This window comes from Parus major, chromosome 14 (assembly GCF_001522545.3).
Source record: "Parus major isolate Abel chromosome 14, Parus_major1.1, whole genome shotgun sequence".
Taxonomy (NCBI): domain Eukaryota; kingdom Metazoa; phylum Chordata; class Aves; order Passeriformes; family Paridae; genus Parus; species Parus major.
Window position 1 is genome coordinate 8,502,775 of NC_031783.1, and position 17,378 is coordinate 8,520,152.

The 17,378-nt window shown below is 45.6% G+C and overlaps 1 protein-coding gene across 1 annotated transcript; it reads right to left on the minus strand.

The window, feature by feature from the left end:
* Positions 1 to 250: 250 nt before the first annotated feature.
* On the minus strand, positions 251 to 17,358 carry GPR139 (G protein-coupled receptor 139). Its single transcript, XM_015642323.3, has 2 exons — positions 17,214 to 17,358; positions 251 to 4,655 (listed from the first exon to the last, which is right to left on the minus strand). Exons 1-2 carry the CDS (start codon positions 17,332 to 17,334, stop codon positions 3,721 to 3,723), a joined length of 1,056 nt encoding a protein of 351 aa, XP_015497809.1. The 5' UTR covers positions 17,335 to 17,358; the 3' UTR covers positions 251 to 3,720.
* Between the last annotated feature and the right edge of the window lie 20 nt (positions 17,359 to 17,378).

Below are 17,378 nucleotides of genomic sequence, written 5' to 3' on the forward strand. Positions count from 1 at the left end.
TTTTAGTGGGTTTTGTCCTTTTCATGTCCTTTTACTTCTCCAGAGAAACTGGGAACTTGATCCCAGATAGTTTTACATTTGCCTGCAGTGTTAGAAATTTTCATTTCAATAAATGCAGGGCTTCTTCCATGAGAAGTCTCCTGAGGTTCTGCAGCCACTTTCTCAGTCTGATTTGTAGTGTATCATAAGTACCTATAAATCAGAAGTATATAAGAATCCATAAACCAAACAACAGCTCCAAACACAGTAGTAAGTTATGCACCATAATTTATTATAATACAAACAAGTTTGTCAAACACAATATATTGTCTACTTATGAAAATATCAATATTCACAATTTAAATAGGTGATAGGTCCCATAATTTTATATACCAGCAACTCATCTAAAAAGTATTTTGTTCCTAGCTGTGGTCTTCAAGAACGTATACCTATAAGTAATTGTAAAACTGTCCATTCACAGCTTATTTTTTTCTAATTGTAGATATTTGAAATAAAATTAGAGTACAAAAGACCATCTCCACAATAAAGATGGTTTTGTCTCCAGGATACTTTTTCCCTAAATAATGACACTACATGTGCTTTTTTAGTTTTTACTATTGGAAAATTAGGAGGTACAAATAATACAGCAAGACAATGGCTAGTTAGCAACAGTCATTGCAAGAGGCTTCACACAATCAAAAATAAGGCAAGTATTATCAACAGCAGCTCCCATATGGCAGACTAAAAAGTCAAGGCTTTATTATCCAAACTGGACTCTAAGAAGGCTTTGAATGTCTGCTAACAAGATACAGCTTGATGCAAAGCCCTCCTAAAATGATGGGGATTGGAAAAACCAACCACAAAACCCACTAGCAACCTTCCCTTTGACTTCAAAGGGCTTTGGAAGCAAGCTTTTAAAGCCCTAAATTATCAGAAGTGAAATGATCAATCCACTGTACATGAAAATTGCACCTTGTCATTTCTAAAATGATATGGAAAACGATTGTGAGTTTTTCCAAATAAGTTAGAAGAATTTAATGTGTTCTTTTTCATTGGGAAAAAAAAATACGCAGAAAGATTTTTGTTTTTAAATATGGTAATTTACAAAAATACATTATCAGGACAGAAAAAAACAGATGACACTGATAGTTTGCAGGATAAACATTATGTTACAAAAATTAATAAGTCACAGCATGTGAATGGCAGCATATGCCATGCACTTAATTTATTTTTTTTAATAAATAAAAGCCCTAAACATTCACTATTTTCTTTAAGGTTACTATTATATTAAGTAGAATAGTGAACTTCTTGTATAAATAGGTATTTTTTCAATAGATACATTCTCAAAAATTAACCACTTATCTATATAGATATTGCACTTCAGACTCATTCACATTTAATTCAGACAAGCATTCCTCATAACAAATGCAGAATAAAAATAAGTTATAAATACAGTGTTTTTCCAAAATGAAATGTACACTACATCTTCCATAAGGTAACTTTGGTTACTATCAACTGACAAAGACCAGAGGGAGATTTCTGAGAGAAGGGCAGGGAGGATGGCCACAAAACTGATTTTCTGTAAAACACTATAAAGGGAGCAATAATTTTAACCTTGTCATGACCAATACAGCAAGACTGAGCATCCCTTTTACACTTTATTATTGCAAGGGTGAAGCTTTGATATCACGAGGATGAGCAGCCAACAGACTGAGAAGCTCCTCATTTCTCTTTGGGGACATTTCAATGGAAACCATCCCTGTGGTGGGCGAGGGTGGAAAGGCTCAGTGTTTGCTCCCAGCCCATTTCCCCAGAGGTGCCCCTGTCCTTGCTCTGGCCTCTGTGGTCCCTGGGGTGCCTCAGCACCTCACAGAGAATTGCTGAGAGTTCTGCCACTCGAGGGCCCTGGGCAGTGTGTGGTCCTGGGGCCCTGGGCATCCCCTCTCTGCTCCTGAGCGAGCCTGGGTCTCTCTTGAGATCACCCTGTGTGTCTTTGGGGGCCTGGCTTTCATGGCCTGTGCCTTCTGCTGCCGTTCCCTTCTGGGGAAGGTGAGCTCAGCTTTGCTGGGGTTGGCTCTCGCAGGATGTGGGTACCAGGCATTGTGCAAACACAACCTTTGTGGCAGAAGGGAACCAGGCTCTTTTTCACAGCAGGACTTCCCTTGGCATTTCTTAGGGGATTTGCACCAAAGCTGAGCCATCCATATGTCTTAGAGAGATGTTTTCAGTCCTCTGATCCCATCATAGTGGGCCTGACTGGATCCCTCCTCAGAGGAGCTCTCTGTGTTAGTTCCTGATGCACCACGAGCTCCCTGCTGGCACTGGCGAGGGACAGGGGCACAAACACAGCATTAGCACCAAGCTACTGCTGATCTGCAGCTCCTGAGGAGCTGCTGTGTGCACTGACCATGCTGGGCTCCTGTTCACCACATCCTCACTGCCCTCACACCACACAGGCCAGTGTAAGTGCCCAGTGTAGAATAAAGAGGTTGTGGCATGTGGCTCCAAGAGACTACATGCCAAAATCTGAAAGGGAAAGAAATTAAAAGAAGTGCATTTTCAGACTTCCCGTAAATCTCTTATTTTCTACACTCAGCATTGATGGGATGCTGTTTTTCGAGTGTGAAGGAAGAGAAGTTAACCACCTTTAAATAAGAGAAACATCAGCTTAAACTAAGGCTTTAATTTTTTTACTGCTGTTGAGTATTTAATGAATTTCTTTCACAGTTTGTTTGGTTTTTTTGTTTTGTTTGTTTGTTTAACAACTAAATGGAAAATCTGCAATAGGATGGCATCATCCATCAGGAGAAAATCTTAAGCTGAGTTTTTTATATGTGAATCCCCAAAGGCTTGAACATAGGGGATAACTGAGAATCTGTATTGATTAAGAAGGAACCTAAAGGCTCTGATCACTGCTCACAGGAGCAGCTCTGGTGAGAGCTCTGCTTTAGGCAGGACTTGGTTTCACCCTTGAAAGTTCTTAGACACCATGACTGAAATAGTTGGGGAAAGATGCTGCTTTTGTTCTTGGCTCTAGAAACATCCCTCCCTCCCTTGAGTTCCCCTGTCTCAGTCACATTCTTAAATAACAACTTAAAACACGCAAATATTGGCAGCTTGCAGGATTGCTTTCCATGCCAAGGCTGCAGCAGGTACTGTACTGGTCCTTGAGCCTTGTTCAAATGAGCCAAAACCAGGCTTGTCACCACTTGTGTCTCACAGGCTGCCTCCTGCAAGGAGGTCTTGACAGCACAACTGTGTGTGGTGGCATCTCATGCCAGAATCGACACGGAATTTTTGGCAAGCGCACGCTTCAGAAATGGCACCTTCCAGAGTACACAAAAACATCCATTTACTTTCTCAATAGCAAACTGATGGTCAAGTAAGGTTTTGTTGTGTTTGAAAAGGTTGTAATTAAACACTGCTGTGGCTTTGCCCTTCTGATGACTTTGGATTGCATTGGTGTTGGGATGCAAAACGTTTGAGTGTGACTGAACACTAAGACTTGAACTCTGAAGCATATTCAAGATGTTATATAAGAGATGGAGGTGTTCGCCTTCTCACTTTTGCTCCTAAAATCAAGTGCTCCTGTTTCCTCCCGACAGTCTGATCTGCCCCTGGCCACCCAGGGAAATGAAATCAAATGACCTCTCTTCAAAACAGCCATTTCAGAAAATTACATCCTGAAGATGTAACCACTTGTAAAGAACTTGCACCCGGAAACTCCAGCTATTGGCCTCTTCATGGTGATATTTTTATAGGCTTTCCATTCTTATCATACTGGTAAACAAGCATTTTGATGCAGTGAGAGTTGGCTGGGGAAATCCAAGGGCTGCTTGTTATGGAAAAGTTATGGTTTGTATAGAATTGCACAGGTTGCTTCTGACACTTAAAGAAGGCTTTCAAGGTGGCAGCTGCCATTGTGCGAAATCTTTTGCTAATAAAACAGTAGAGGAAGAAATTAATTGCAGTGTTCAGCAGTGCCAGCATATTGGCGATGTCCGACACAATATGGACCACCCAGCTGTTGTTTATAGGAGACACATAGAGGTGATACAATATCATGATTATTCTTGGCGCCCACAATATGGCAAAAATAGAAGTTATAGTAAACAAAATGGCTGTTGTTTTCCCTGTGGAGTACCCTCGCAGGCGGAAATTGCTCTTTCGCCGCAGCTTGTAGACAATGATGGAATTCAGGATGAAGAAGATGGAGCAGGGCACTAAGTACACAGTGAAGCAGTGGACCCAGATGAGGACGTGGTGCATGGACGTGCTGATGTAGTCTTCAATCCAAATGTTGGGCCACCAGTAGTAGGGGATGCTGGTCAAGAAGCAGGTGACGTAGACGCTGACGATGACTTTGCGAGTACGAGCAGGGTAGGAGACCGTGTGGTACTTGAGGGGGTGGCACACGGCGATGTACCTGTCGATGGTCAACGGGACTGTAATCCAAATGGATGTGTGGATGGAAGAAAATTCCAAGACCTCAATTATTTTGTCCAGTACCTGAGGCATCTGTTTGTTTAAGATGAAGTCTTCCATGAGGAAGTCGACAAAGACGATGAAGAAGAGAACCAGGATGTCAGCAGCAGCTAGAGCTAGAAGGTAATTATAGGAGGACTTCTGCCTGCGAGCTACAAGCTGGGAGAGGATGATGACTGTCAAGATGTTTGCTGTGAAGAAAGAAACACAGAGTTAGGCTATTAAGATGTAACATTAGCTTTTCTGAGCCCTTGATTGGAGTTGTTCAAGTACTTGGCAACATGACCACCTTATTAAAGTTCAAGATACCAAAAGGAAAACACCCCAGCTGGGTCTCTCAGACCAGGTGTTGCAATGACAGGACCATGTGGCCCTGCTCCCAACTCTGGAACCCACCCCCTGAGCAGGGGATGCTGGGACTCCTGTCTGTGCACACAAAGGGAGTGGTAGCAGGACAAAAAATGCTCACACACACACTTGCTCTTATTTCCCACCTTGCTTTTTTCACTTTTTCCTATAATGAGGGATGAATGAGAAGGGAATATAAACAGCCCTTGTGGTACTTGCGAGATTTGCTGGAACACTAAGGCATAGCCAAATTTTAACTACTTCCTCTCGTTTGCTAGAACTTACTGTGTAGTCTTGAATTGGAAAAAAAATAAATTCCTATTATTCCTACTATCAGTTTGACTAGAATGAGACACAAGATTGTTCCCATAAGAGGCTGGAATCACTTGGCTAGAATACCTGAAGAAGTACCTAAAAATCAGAGATCTGGTTTACTGTACAAGTGGCTGCCAAATGTTCATAGTTGATACTTTCCTAAGTGTTCTGTAAATCACCTCTTCTGTGCATTCAGTGCTTCAAACATTTCTGCAGCTTTGATGGATTTCACAAAACAAATCAACAATAATTGTAAAGATTCCTTTAAACCAGAGAAGGAAGCTGGTAACATAAAGGTAATGATGGCCTAGGACACATCCTACAACTGAAAATGCTTGTTTTTTAAAAAACTGCTTTACTTGGCACTGAAAAATCTTCCTCCTTCATGAATGCCTTCAAAGACTGCTGTCTGGGAGCAGATTTCTGCCACCAGGGAAATGAACTGCAGAAGAGTGAATGATTTTGACTAATAGCCCTCACCTATTTTTGTGTTAACTGAATGTATTAATTTTGTATCTTGGGAAAAAAAAAAACAAACCTAAACCAAACATGACAATCAACTCCCTATATTAAAAAAAATAAAAATAAGCACGATCTTTCCAATGGTACTGTCTCAAATTGCCTTCAGGGGAATTTTCCCAATTCTGTCCTCCATTAACGTGAATGCAACTGCATTGATTTCAGCTCAGCACAGACGTGGGAGACAAGAGGTGATACAGAGAGAACTGCTGTGTCATTTTTCACTTACTTGCTTAGAAGTGCCTCTGCTGTGCCTGCTGATGAGCCCTGGAGGTGCAGTGAGTGATGTACTGTCAAGGAAATCCTCGAGCTGGAGTGTTTATCATGGCTCTGCAGCCACTGCTGCTTTTGGCCAGCCAGGCTGACTGGCTCAGCTTCACAAATATTGGATGTGACCCATGGGGTGCATCTTCTCTTTAAATCCTCTGGACTTGACTCATTCCAGTAGCAGCAGCTGGAGCCAGTGAGCAGCGAGGGGGATGTCTGAAGGCATTGGTCCCTGCTGGTAACTCTGGCCTGACTGTCAGAGCAGCTCCTGCAGGGATGCTGCAGCCATGCTGTGCTCAGGTACAGCAGCCCTGCTCCTCACACTTTCTATCTATTGCAGGGGTCCTGCTGCTTGCTTCTAACCCTGCTCTGTTTTGCTGCAGGAGCAGATTTATGAGCAGTCCCTTGCACCCTTTGCCCCTGCCTCTCTCAGGGTTTCCAGCCACAGCAGTAACAGCATGTGCTGAAATGCAAGTTATTTGTCTAAGGCCAGCAACCCTTGCTTGGTGAGCCAGATTAGAAAATTGATGTGACAAAGTACACACGAACTCTACCCAATTTTTTCTGGAAGGGTTACTGTATCTTCTATTGGAAACGCTTTCCCTGGGATCACGTTAGAGCTTTTTTTCTTGCTGGATGATATGAAATATAGTAACACCACTGACTTTGTGCAAACAGATACATACTGGGCTGCAGCAGAAAGTTGCCAGTATGCCAGTGTCTCAGGATCTGTGAGTATTTTTCCTCCTGCACACTGTTGAGGGAAAGTGTGGATAAGCTATGGATGCCTCAATCCTTCATCCCTTTCCTAGGCAGTGTTAAGCTGGTCCTTGGTGTGTCCTCAGAGGGTGTCTGAAGCTCAGTAAAATGGAAGTGATGGCACACCACTCTGTGTGACCAACTGTGTCCTTGTGCCAGTCTCTCAGTAACTCCTGAGTGTCTCCTCAGTGTCCTGCTCTCCGGTGGGCAAAAATCACCCACTGGGGGTGAAAGGTGATGGAAGAGTATTTGTGACCATATTTTAACCTTTCTGACACTAATTCTTGCACTAGCATGGTAGTCTGTAAGGAGAACTCTGGCAGAGATGATGATGATGATGATGGAGATATAAAAGTATCTGTCTCTGCTGTAATATAGGTGGAGCTACATACAGCTGTGGAATAGATCAGCACCCCTAAATTGTCCTGGATGGTACACTGCCCATTCCTTGTGATGTATTTTCTAGATACTAAGTGGTTAAGATAATTTGAATTTGAAAGAGATTGATCACTGTGCTGGGAGATGATTAGGGGATGACAGATGGGAATTTATGCCAGCGTCACTTGCTGCAGTGCAGTATTCTGAATTTATAAATATCTGTTTGAGAACCAGGGCTTGATTGGGGACTAGCTGGCTGAAGCCTTGAGGTGCTGATGATGATGATTAGAAGCAACTGTACAAAATGGCAGTCTCAATTCTTTCCCTCCAGGGATGAGGACGTGAGACACTTGAGACACAGCATCCAAAGGCCTCTGATACCCAAACACCTTTGTTCCAGGCTGCTCAAAACAAGGCAACCTTCTAACTCAGCTGGGCTCCATCACAGGACACTTACATCCCTCCTTTGACATCTCTTCTGACTTTATCAGCTTCTGAGTGCAAACTGCAGCACCAAAATTCATTGCAGGTCCTTTGTGTCTGACAGGGATCTTCCTTTAGGAGTAACTTTGGTTCCTGTGTGGATTTGGGTTGTGAAGCCTGGGCAGTCTTCTGTGCCTCAAAGCAGTGCCTGTGCCCTAAGAACAGTTTTTCCCCCCAGCTTCTCATTTCATGGATTACAGTCATCACTCAAATAGTGAATAACAACGACCTTTGCAGGGGATTGGAAGAGCTCCTTTCAGTGACTATTTCCACTGCATGTGAGCTTAAGCAGGAGCCATTCTGTCTAAAGAAGAAATAGGCATAGTTCTGGGCTTTATTTCTGGTTTGTTTTTTCTTTTTTTAATTGAGAGCACTTTGCACGTACACAGCAGCCTGTGCAGTCAAATGGCCTTTACAACACAAGCAGTGGCTCCCTGCCCTGGGAACAGGGCTGGTTCTGTAGTTCAGCAGTTCAGCTTTATAAACTACCTAAATGAAGTAGCCACGAGTGCTGCTCACTGAGCATGATAAACGTTAGGTCATGGAATATAATGGACACCTTTTACCCAACACAGCTGTTGCTAGGATCCCCACAAATTATTGTGTAATGTGTGAGACTTCTCTACAGGCTTAGCAGCAGTTACCTGACTGGCACAGAGAGACAGCTACAAATGGTAAATTTTAAATTGCCTCAGAAAAAATGTTAGTAACACCTCCTTCTCAGAGTTAAGAACTCTGAGAATGTAAGTACAATATGCTAAAAATAAGTGGTGAGAAAAGGGGATGTTCTGGCTTGATGGAAATAGATGATTTCCTCTAAGCTAGGAGGCAATATTCAAATGTAAACAGGTACTGTGTCCAGCAGGCAGATCTGACCACAGTTCCTAACACAGCTGCTCACCAGTAGTTACCAGACTGGAGATGAGGATGGCATTCAGCCCTTATTTTATGTGGGAGCTCTCTGGAGAAGCTGATGACAATGGGTGATTTCTGACAAAGGTGCTACATAACAGAAATTATTAACAAAAAAACAAAACAACCAAGAATACTGTGTCACTGTAAATACATTATAATTATGTTGGCTATAGCTGGTTATGTGACCTTTTAAAATGACCTCAGCATGCTGTTTGCCCTTAAAGAAGATAGGGTAGGTCCACATTTTCCTCTTACAACAACAATTTGATCCAATATAGATCAAACTCAGCAGTAGAGCAGATGGGGATGGAATGAACGGTGCTTCAGTTTGTTCCTCTCTTTTATTAGCATATTCTGAGTTCCTTCCTTAAACTGCTGTGAAGCATAAAGAGATACTTTATAGAATATAATTACTGCAATACAAGTTTTGTCTTTCCGGGGAGTTCCTGTGAGGATTGATTTTTGAAAATAAGTGGATTTATTTGTTGTTCAGATGTCTGAGTGCTGTCAAACAGCACACAGCAAGGCACCCCCATGAGGGAAGAGCTGTCAGCCCCTTCTGTTAGTGCCTGCATCATCTCCCGGGGAATAGAGAGGAATATGTGGGGGGGAAAAAAAAACACAAAAAAAAGCATCATGAAATTATGGCAGGCAGGACTGCTACTGGAGGGGGTTTCACATCTTGTAGGAAGGCCCTCGTGCGGCTTGCTCTTAGAAAATCCCACGTGCCGGGACAGAACACGCGAGTTCTGAGGGTGAAAGAGAACCTGGAGGTAGAGGATGTCCAAGCTCCTGCCCAGGACTACCCAAACTCCCTCCTATGTGCAGGAGCCAGGGTTAGTTACTGTCAGGGAAAACACAGCACGGCCTTGTGCTTACAAGTCACAAGTGAATGAGACATCAGTGCCAGAGGCCAGATTCTGACAATGAAATCTGGCCTCTGGGGCCATTTTTCTCACTGACAGCATTTATTAGCTGAGAAGGCTCTGGGGAAAGATGCAGTGAGAGAGGTACTCTGCTCTGCAGCTGGCATTAGCCATCAGTGGGCCACTGAGGCCAGAGAAGGATTTTAATCCAGCACAAGCACTTCCTCACAGTTGGAGGGCACAGACAGTAATGGCACAGAGATGCCAGTGGCTGATACTCCCTTTGAGCCTTGCCAGCCACTGAGTCTGGCAGAAAGGTGTAATTAAACCGTGCTGCTTTTGGCTTTCCCAGACCACTGGAGTTTTCTGGAGTAGTCTGAATAAAATAGAGCTATTTCTGCATTATGAGAACGGCCCAGATGAACAATGGGCAAGGATGTGGGGAGGTCTGACTTGGGCTCACTGGGGCCACATGTGCATAAATGGGACAGGGATCTGGTTCTCCTCTTGCCATCTTCACCCTCCTTGTCCACCTTTCCTGAGATGGCCCTACAGAGCAGAAAGTCTCTAATGAATCTCAGACATCGCTCCTGCCACTCTAAAGCCTTATTTGGAGGTACCCACACAAGGATAAAAATGTCTAAAGTGCACATCTCAAAGTCTAGCCTTGCATCTTGCTACTAGAGCAGTACAGCTTTCTAATGGAAACTGGTGCTGGGAACAGAAAAAGTGATCTGCAAAATGATGCAGAAATTGTAAAAGGAATTTGTTTATTCATGCAACATATCTGGACAGACAGGGATTTTCAGGGCAATTTGGGTGTCTCATCTGGCAGGTGTCTGTGGCTTCTAAATGTGGGCTGTCAGGGCAGTGTAAGGGGTCTCAAGCTGAGTAACTCGAGCTCCAGGGTGACAAAACCATTCTACCCTTTTGAAACCAAATGCCAAAGTACCGAGGCAGGTGCCAGAGGTGTTTCATGGGATGACTGGGATGGAGAGAGGATGTGATTTCATAAGGACACTGCCATGAATTCTTTACTGAACATGAATAATTAAGAGAATTTTACCTTTGATTGTGGTTTTGCTAAAATAAACCAGTCTTTATGTCTTCCTAAAGCATTAGGTAATGCAATAGGAGCTCATGCTTGCAAACCCCATGGCCAAGCTTTCTCAGAGACGATGCCAATTTTACACAGTATGCAGGAAATTACAGACTTTGTAAAACCAATGCAGTTTGGCTTTATTCCCCCACAGAGAATATACTGCATCCCCACTAGATATATCACTGTGGTGTGCTAGTCAGGACATTGAAGAAAACACACTTGTAGCGAACAAATATGTGAGAAATATCCTAGTCTGATGTAACTGACTGACAGGTGATTTGTCTTGAGACCAAAAGCAACCTCTGGAGCACCTGTCCATGCAGGCAATACTCCATATGATGGAAAAGATGGAGAGGATTAATGACTGTACATTGCAGGGACACTGTTTCAGGTGGTAGAAGGGAAGAATTTCAGTGTTACAACAGGCAAACTTCTCTTTTCTTAAATGGATAACGGGATACAATTATTTTTGGTCATCTTCTGTACTGCTAATTCTGGTCCTGCTTGGCTGCCTGCACTTCATTTTCTCTGCACAGCCACACTGTATTGGTAACCTAATACCATCTTCTCCCATGATGTCCCTCCAAGAACAGCACCAAGGGCACTCCAGACATTGGGTTTTCATATCTGTAAGTACATATCCATATTCTGCAAAATGATAACTTATTTGTGTGTAAGGCCTCCTGTGCTCAAGGAGTTAATTTTGGCTTTGTTTCCTTTTCTGGTGTCTCAAGCTAATGAGAAAAAAAAAAAAATATAGGTTCAAAAAGACCACCTGAAATGGAAGGTGGAAGCTTTTGTGGACAGGGATTGTTTTGCCCTTGGCAAAAGCAGAGCACAGCCCCCATCAGGACATCTCCGTGTTGTTTGTTTGCCTACACCAAATTGTGACGTGTGTGGTTAAAGGCCTTCTGCTGGCTTGTTTCTGCTGATTCACCCCCATTTTACAGAAGGGAGCAGAAAGAGGATGAGGAAGAGAGAACTAAGTAAGGGAGTGGATGAAGAACAGCAGGATATTAGGCTGCCTAGTGCTTCTGAATGTTTTGACTTCTTAACAACTGGGGGCTCTGCATTACCCACCTACCGTGAAAACTGGCTGTGCTCTCTCTTTTGTGTCGTTGTCATTTCAAGGAAAAATGTATTTTGGAGTTTTTCCTTTCCAATCCATTTTAGCAGCCTGCCATGCAAGCTTGTGCACTTCATAGTCTGCTGAGCCTCCCAAATATGGCACCTCATTATCATTACAGCCCTGACAGTGTTGTTTCCTACTGACGTGGCAGAAGAAATCCAAAGTTCGCAATTGCACTCTGTGTAGCGGCATCCAGAAATGTACAATCAACTTCTCCACAATCTGTGCATGGATTCAGCCACATGCTGTCTTTCAGGCTGCAAGATTTTAGTGGCTACAGGCTCCAGATGTACTGACCAAACTAAATCACTCCCATCTGCACACCTTGATGTCACCAGTTCTGTGCAGGAACAGAATGAGTCTGTTATTTTTCATAATGGTTCTTCTCTCCTAAAGAACAAGCATTCATTTTACAATAGGAAATTACTCATTTTAAGCATGTTAGCAGCAGTTTTGTTCCCCTCTGTCCAGTACTGCTATTGTAAATGAGCTGTAGCACCCTTCAGTTTCTCCAATAGCCAAGCTAAAGTTCTGGCAATCTGTTGTCCCCTTTTTAGTAGGATGCAATGTATGGGCCTTGCATCCAATTCAGATTTTAAGTTAGAGAATATATGGCCTTTGAGTAAAAAGGGTGGTTGAATCAGGTCTCAGGAGGGTTTGGTTCTTATTCACTAATGAGCAGCAGCAGAGAGTACTGATCTTTCAAGGTCATAACTCTACATTGTAACAACTCTCCCACTCATATTTGGGATCTTCCTTTAGCACTTCTCTTTTTCAGGTATGCTGCTATGAGAAAGACTGTTTAGGTCTTGGAAATGGTGTCTTTAATCAGAAGCCTGTACTGTGATTACAGAAGAATATACTAGGCAGTAGATGGCAGGAATCCAAACCGAGTCAGACACTTGTACAGCACCGTGTGCTCTGTGTACACCTACCTCTGCCTGCTTTGGTATTTACTGCTACTACACACCACGTGAGTCACCAGCTAACACTGCTACCTGTCCTCCTTAGTGCTTGTGGTACCAGCTGGGTACAGCTGTGGGCACAGCAATCCTCTCCAGGTCTCACTCCCCTGCACAGCTGAGGAGTGCAGGGAACACTGCCGGGCTGCTGCGTGGTGTGGTCTCTTGATCAGGGGAGCTCAGCCCACCAACAGTACCTGCCTTGCCAGGATGATGAGCCAGGCATGCACATCTCCCAGAGAGCCTCCTTATTCCAAACTTTATATAGGGAGAAAACTCCAGAAGGATCATGTCTCCATCTTTTTGGCTTGCCTGTGACTGTACTGCAGTTTGCAGTGGGCACAGTGCACCCACGTGTCAATCCAACACCCCGGGAAGCATCTGCCTTGCTGGGCAAGGACATCCAATCTGTCATGTTAGAGCAAGGTCCATAACGTGTATCTGTCTCTTCACAGAGTGTTACACCAGCTAGGCACCCCTGCTGAGCTCACACACTCCTCCAGGTCAGGACCGCAGCCTCTTCCCCTCCACATGGAGCCCAGTGAATGCACTCCGTGCTTGGCTGGGCTTTGAATGACTCAGGTTGTCCCCATCTCCACATCACCTTGTTCAGCAGCAGGTCTGACATGAACACTACCCGTTCACACCTTCCAGCTGGGAGCATCCAACCATGTCCAGGCTGCTTTCCCAAGCTTGTGAAGTCCTGAATCTACATTTAGATCAGTGTGATCAGTTTAATGCAAAAGCCTAAAGCACAAATAAAAGAAACAGTTGTGGACCAGGCTCCTGAAGTTCAGAGTGGCACCTCCCTGGGATATTACTGAGTCTGCTGCCTCCTGGAGATGCTGTAAAGGTGCTCTGCCAAAGTGCATCCCAGGTAGGCAACTACTGGAGAGCAAAATGGAACCAGGAATCCCACTGGGACTGGCTAGGAAAGCCAGATTTCACTCTGCCTTTCACACTGTCAGGAAGAGATGAGCTCTGGGAACTTGGATCAGGCCAGACCCTGATGTAGGAAATGCTGATGCTCTGTCCTTCCAGCAGCAATACACTCTACTCCTGATGGAAAAAGTGACTGCATACAAGGCAGCTCCGTTGCTGCTGCTCCTTCTAATGAAGCAGGAATCAAGGTCAAAGCCAGGTGTCTGCAGCAAGCAGTGCTGCTTCTGTGCCTGAATTCCTTGCTGTGTTCAGTGGCCCTACCACAGAAGGAGCTCTTTGGTGCAGCTGCTCTGTGCAGCTCTCACTGACAAAGGGACAGACTGAGAGTGGTACCTGTTGCTCTTTGCTTTCTCACCTTTACCAGCCCCCTCTTGGACTGAATCAGAGCAATTTATTCCCTCCCCCACATCCAACACCATCCCCTCTCTAGCATTTTCTCTCACTAAAGCAAGAAACACTTCCATTAAGACCTTTTCCAGCCCTTCTCTTGCCTCCAGCAAACTGCAGGTGCTTCAGAGGTTTTCTCTGACAGACAAAGGGAGAATAGGGTTAATAGAGCAGGGACTGCAGAACAGCTTCATAAATGAGAAACCTTCCCCTCTAAATGGGAGAGGACCCCACTTCCAGAACCTCTGCCTCATGTTTGCATTGCCATTTTCTCTTTGTTCCCTGCAGCCTGATCCTGAGACGCCCCACTCCTGGTAGCAGGACCACGTACTTTGCACACCTGCACTCAAAAGAAGTTTCAAAAAACTGTCTTTATGTTACCTGCCTCTGCTTAGAGGGAACAGAAGCAGTCTCCTGGTCCAGCTGCCTGAAGACACGATGACCCCTGGGCGAGCTGCAGCTGCCTCGAGTGCAGTACCAGCCATGCAGGGTCAGTGTGCAGTGGTGGCTCTGTGAGTGCCTCTCTTTGTAGGGTGCAGCCTGGCCCTTGCCTCTGTGTGCTACTGCCAGAGCAGGGCTGAAGGGAGCTCACTTTGCTCTCTCCTCTCTGCTTTTTACAGGCTTTCTGGTGCCTGGCTGAACAGAGAGGGAGAAGGAGACACTGCTGAGAACAGGGTCTGCTGAGGTGCCTGGGTTATACAGGGGTGGGAGGCGGAGGATGCCTCTACTGCACACACAGCCAGGCCTGGCATCGCTTGGCCTCAACGTGGAGTTGTTGAGTTAGTGAAATTTACTTCAGACAGTACAGCAGGAAAGGTAGAATCAGTTAACTGGCTTCTCATCAGTCTTTCTCCAAGATTTGTGGCAAGGAGTTAACTCTTTCCATTTCAGCAAAACACTGCACTAGTGCTGTATTTGAGGACAGATCCTAGACAGGTTTTCTCTTAAATTCTTGGCATCACACAGCACTAATCCCATGTAGTTCAGGACTCTTTTTCTAACAGCCAATAAAGTCTGCTACCTTTACAAATTTCTGATGTTAAAAAACTAAAGAGCAGCTTCAACTTAGAACATGAAAATCTCTTTTTAACACTGCTGTCACCCTGTACTGCATCCTCAATGAAGCCTGGCTGTGTGAGTCTTCCCCTAAGCCCATCCAGCTTGTTCTCATCTCTGTGCATGTGCATCTCATGAATTTCTCATGCACTCAGCACGCTGTGCTTTTACTCAGCATACTGTACATGTGCAGTGAGTCCAGGTGTCAGTGCCAGTGCTGTCCTCAGACAATGCACTCTGGACACATCCACACCTGATGAAAGCCCACGGAACTCAGCAGGGCTGCACCACCACATGCTTTGGCCAGTTCTGTTAAGCACTGGCACTGGTGCCACTGCTCTAATCTCCAATCCCTTGAGAAATGCATGAGACCATTGCTAATTTGGACCATGTCTGATTTTAACCATGTTCTTACAATGACAGTGTTGGGTCTGTAATTACAATGCAGTATCCTAAGGGAGCTGGTGCAAGTATGTGCAGAACGTTCATTAAATGATTTTTCTTGTCTGGGCATGCAAGACTTTCCCCCATTTTAGAGACATACAAAGGCAAGCTTAGCCACAGAGTGCTTCTTGACAACTTCTTCACCTGATAATCCTGAGAGGCTCTTGCTCAGTTCCTAGGGGACTCGTGCTGAAATCAGAGCCTTTTTATTACATTACTATGGATATCTAAGCAGCCCCTAAGGAATTAATGAAGAGGAAACTACCTCCTATCCCTGCTGGCTGGGTCTCTTCAGGTCAGGACTGAGACTCATCAATGTTTTGGAGCACAGATACTTGCCTGTACTCTGCATCCTCTGTGGATAAATACAGGACTTAACTTTCCAGTTCTCTGAACTATTAGCCAATCAGCAAATTTTAATTATAAGCCAGAAATGGGAAAAAAAACCCCCAAACCGAAACAACACAAAGCACATCAATACAGAGAGTGGTAATTACATGCATGCTGCTCAGAGGCAGGCTTCTCTTCATGTCTGATTAAAAAATTTTCTATGAAATAATTGCTAGAAGAAGGAATTACAGTGAACAAGCATTTAGAAACTGTAGATCATTACCTATTATTGCTGCTTGCCATTCCACACAGCACTTAAAATGTGTAGCTCTACACAGACACAAGCAAACTCTCTTTTATAACACCCTTAAAATACCAATTCACCTCAGCGCATCAGAACTTCTTCCCGACTCATTCTGCCTGTCCTTGGGATCACTCTAAGTCGCTCTCAGGCTGGAGATGTTAAACCAGTGAGCAAGTCATGCTGTTTGCCCACCCGAGCTGTGCTGGGATGGCAGCTCTGCCCATTGTAACTACAGCAGCTCCCCTTGGTCCTGCGTGCCGAGGCATCTCACTGGCAGCAGCCACAGGCAGCCCCCTCCAGGAGGGAGCACCTGCTCAGTCCCTGTCTCAGCTAGGCAGCGCTGCCGATGTGATGCTCGTGTGGCATCTGCACGTTTGGAGCTGTGTGCTGGCAGTGGAGCCTCACAGCTGTTCACATCCAAGCCTGGGACATCCTTTCCCTCCTTATCTGTGCCGTCTCTAGCTTTTCTTGTTCCCATCACCTCTGTAACATCTTTGTCCCCTTTTTAAGTAGGAAATTTTGCTCAGGATTATACACTCTGGAGGCTGGTGCCTGTCAGCTGGGACTTTCTTCCAAGCCTTGTACCTGCATTCAAGGGTCTCACTGTCAGCATTGCCATTGCCTTTGCAGTGCACTGACCTCAAGACTGGACTTTCTACCTCCTGTCCTGCTCCACCAGCCACGGGAACAGGCTCACGAGTGTGACAACTCTCTGCTAAGCCCCTGACAGCTTGCTCCTTCCCCAGTCAGGTTCCGTAGTGGTAGCATGTCTCTTCCTAAAGCCAGCCCTGCCCCACGGAGTCGGGTGGCGATTTGGAGCAGAAAAATTCGGCAGCTACACTTGCACTCACTGCCGGCCCGGCAGGCGATCGGTGGAGACCCGGCAGTGTGGGTACCGCTCTGGTACTCACATGGACAAAACGACAGCGGCAGAAACTTCACCACAGCCTCACTCTGTATGTCAAGTTCAAAGTCAGGGTGCGCTAAGGCGGGGGGGAGGGCGAGAGCAGGCAGGGACAAACCGCGGCGAGGGAGGCAGCGCCGGGACGGCAGCACCCGGCGGGGGGATGCTGCTGTCCGGGAGATGCTGCTGCTGTACGAGAGATGCTGCTGTCCGGGAGATGCTGCTGTCCGAACCGGCCGCGCGGAGCCCGGGGCATCCCGAGGACACCGCGGGCGCTGCCCCCATCCCGCACAGCGGGCAGGAGCCACTCCGCAGCCTCGCCCGTCCCGCGGCACTCACCCGGCAGCCCGAGGCACAGCAGCAGGCTGTAGTAGACGACAGGTGCGTATCCCAAGCCGCAGCCATAGCGGTGGTGCGCCAGGAGCGAGCCGTTGTGGAGGTGGAGGTGGTTGTGCTCCATGGACCCGCTGTCCCCGCTGCCGGCGCTCGCTCCGCCGCACGGGC

Bases quoted from the DNA above. Each gene is read 5' to 3' on its own strand.
- GPR139 (XM_015642323.3), bottom strand. From the start codon at position 17,334: ATGGAGCACAACCACCTCCACCTCCACAACGGCTCGCTCCTGGCGCAC. The intron at 4,656-17,213 runs GTGAGTGCCGCG...CTTTCTTCACAG, and splicing joins GCTGTGCCTCGGGCTGCCGG to CAAACATCTTGACAGTCATC.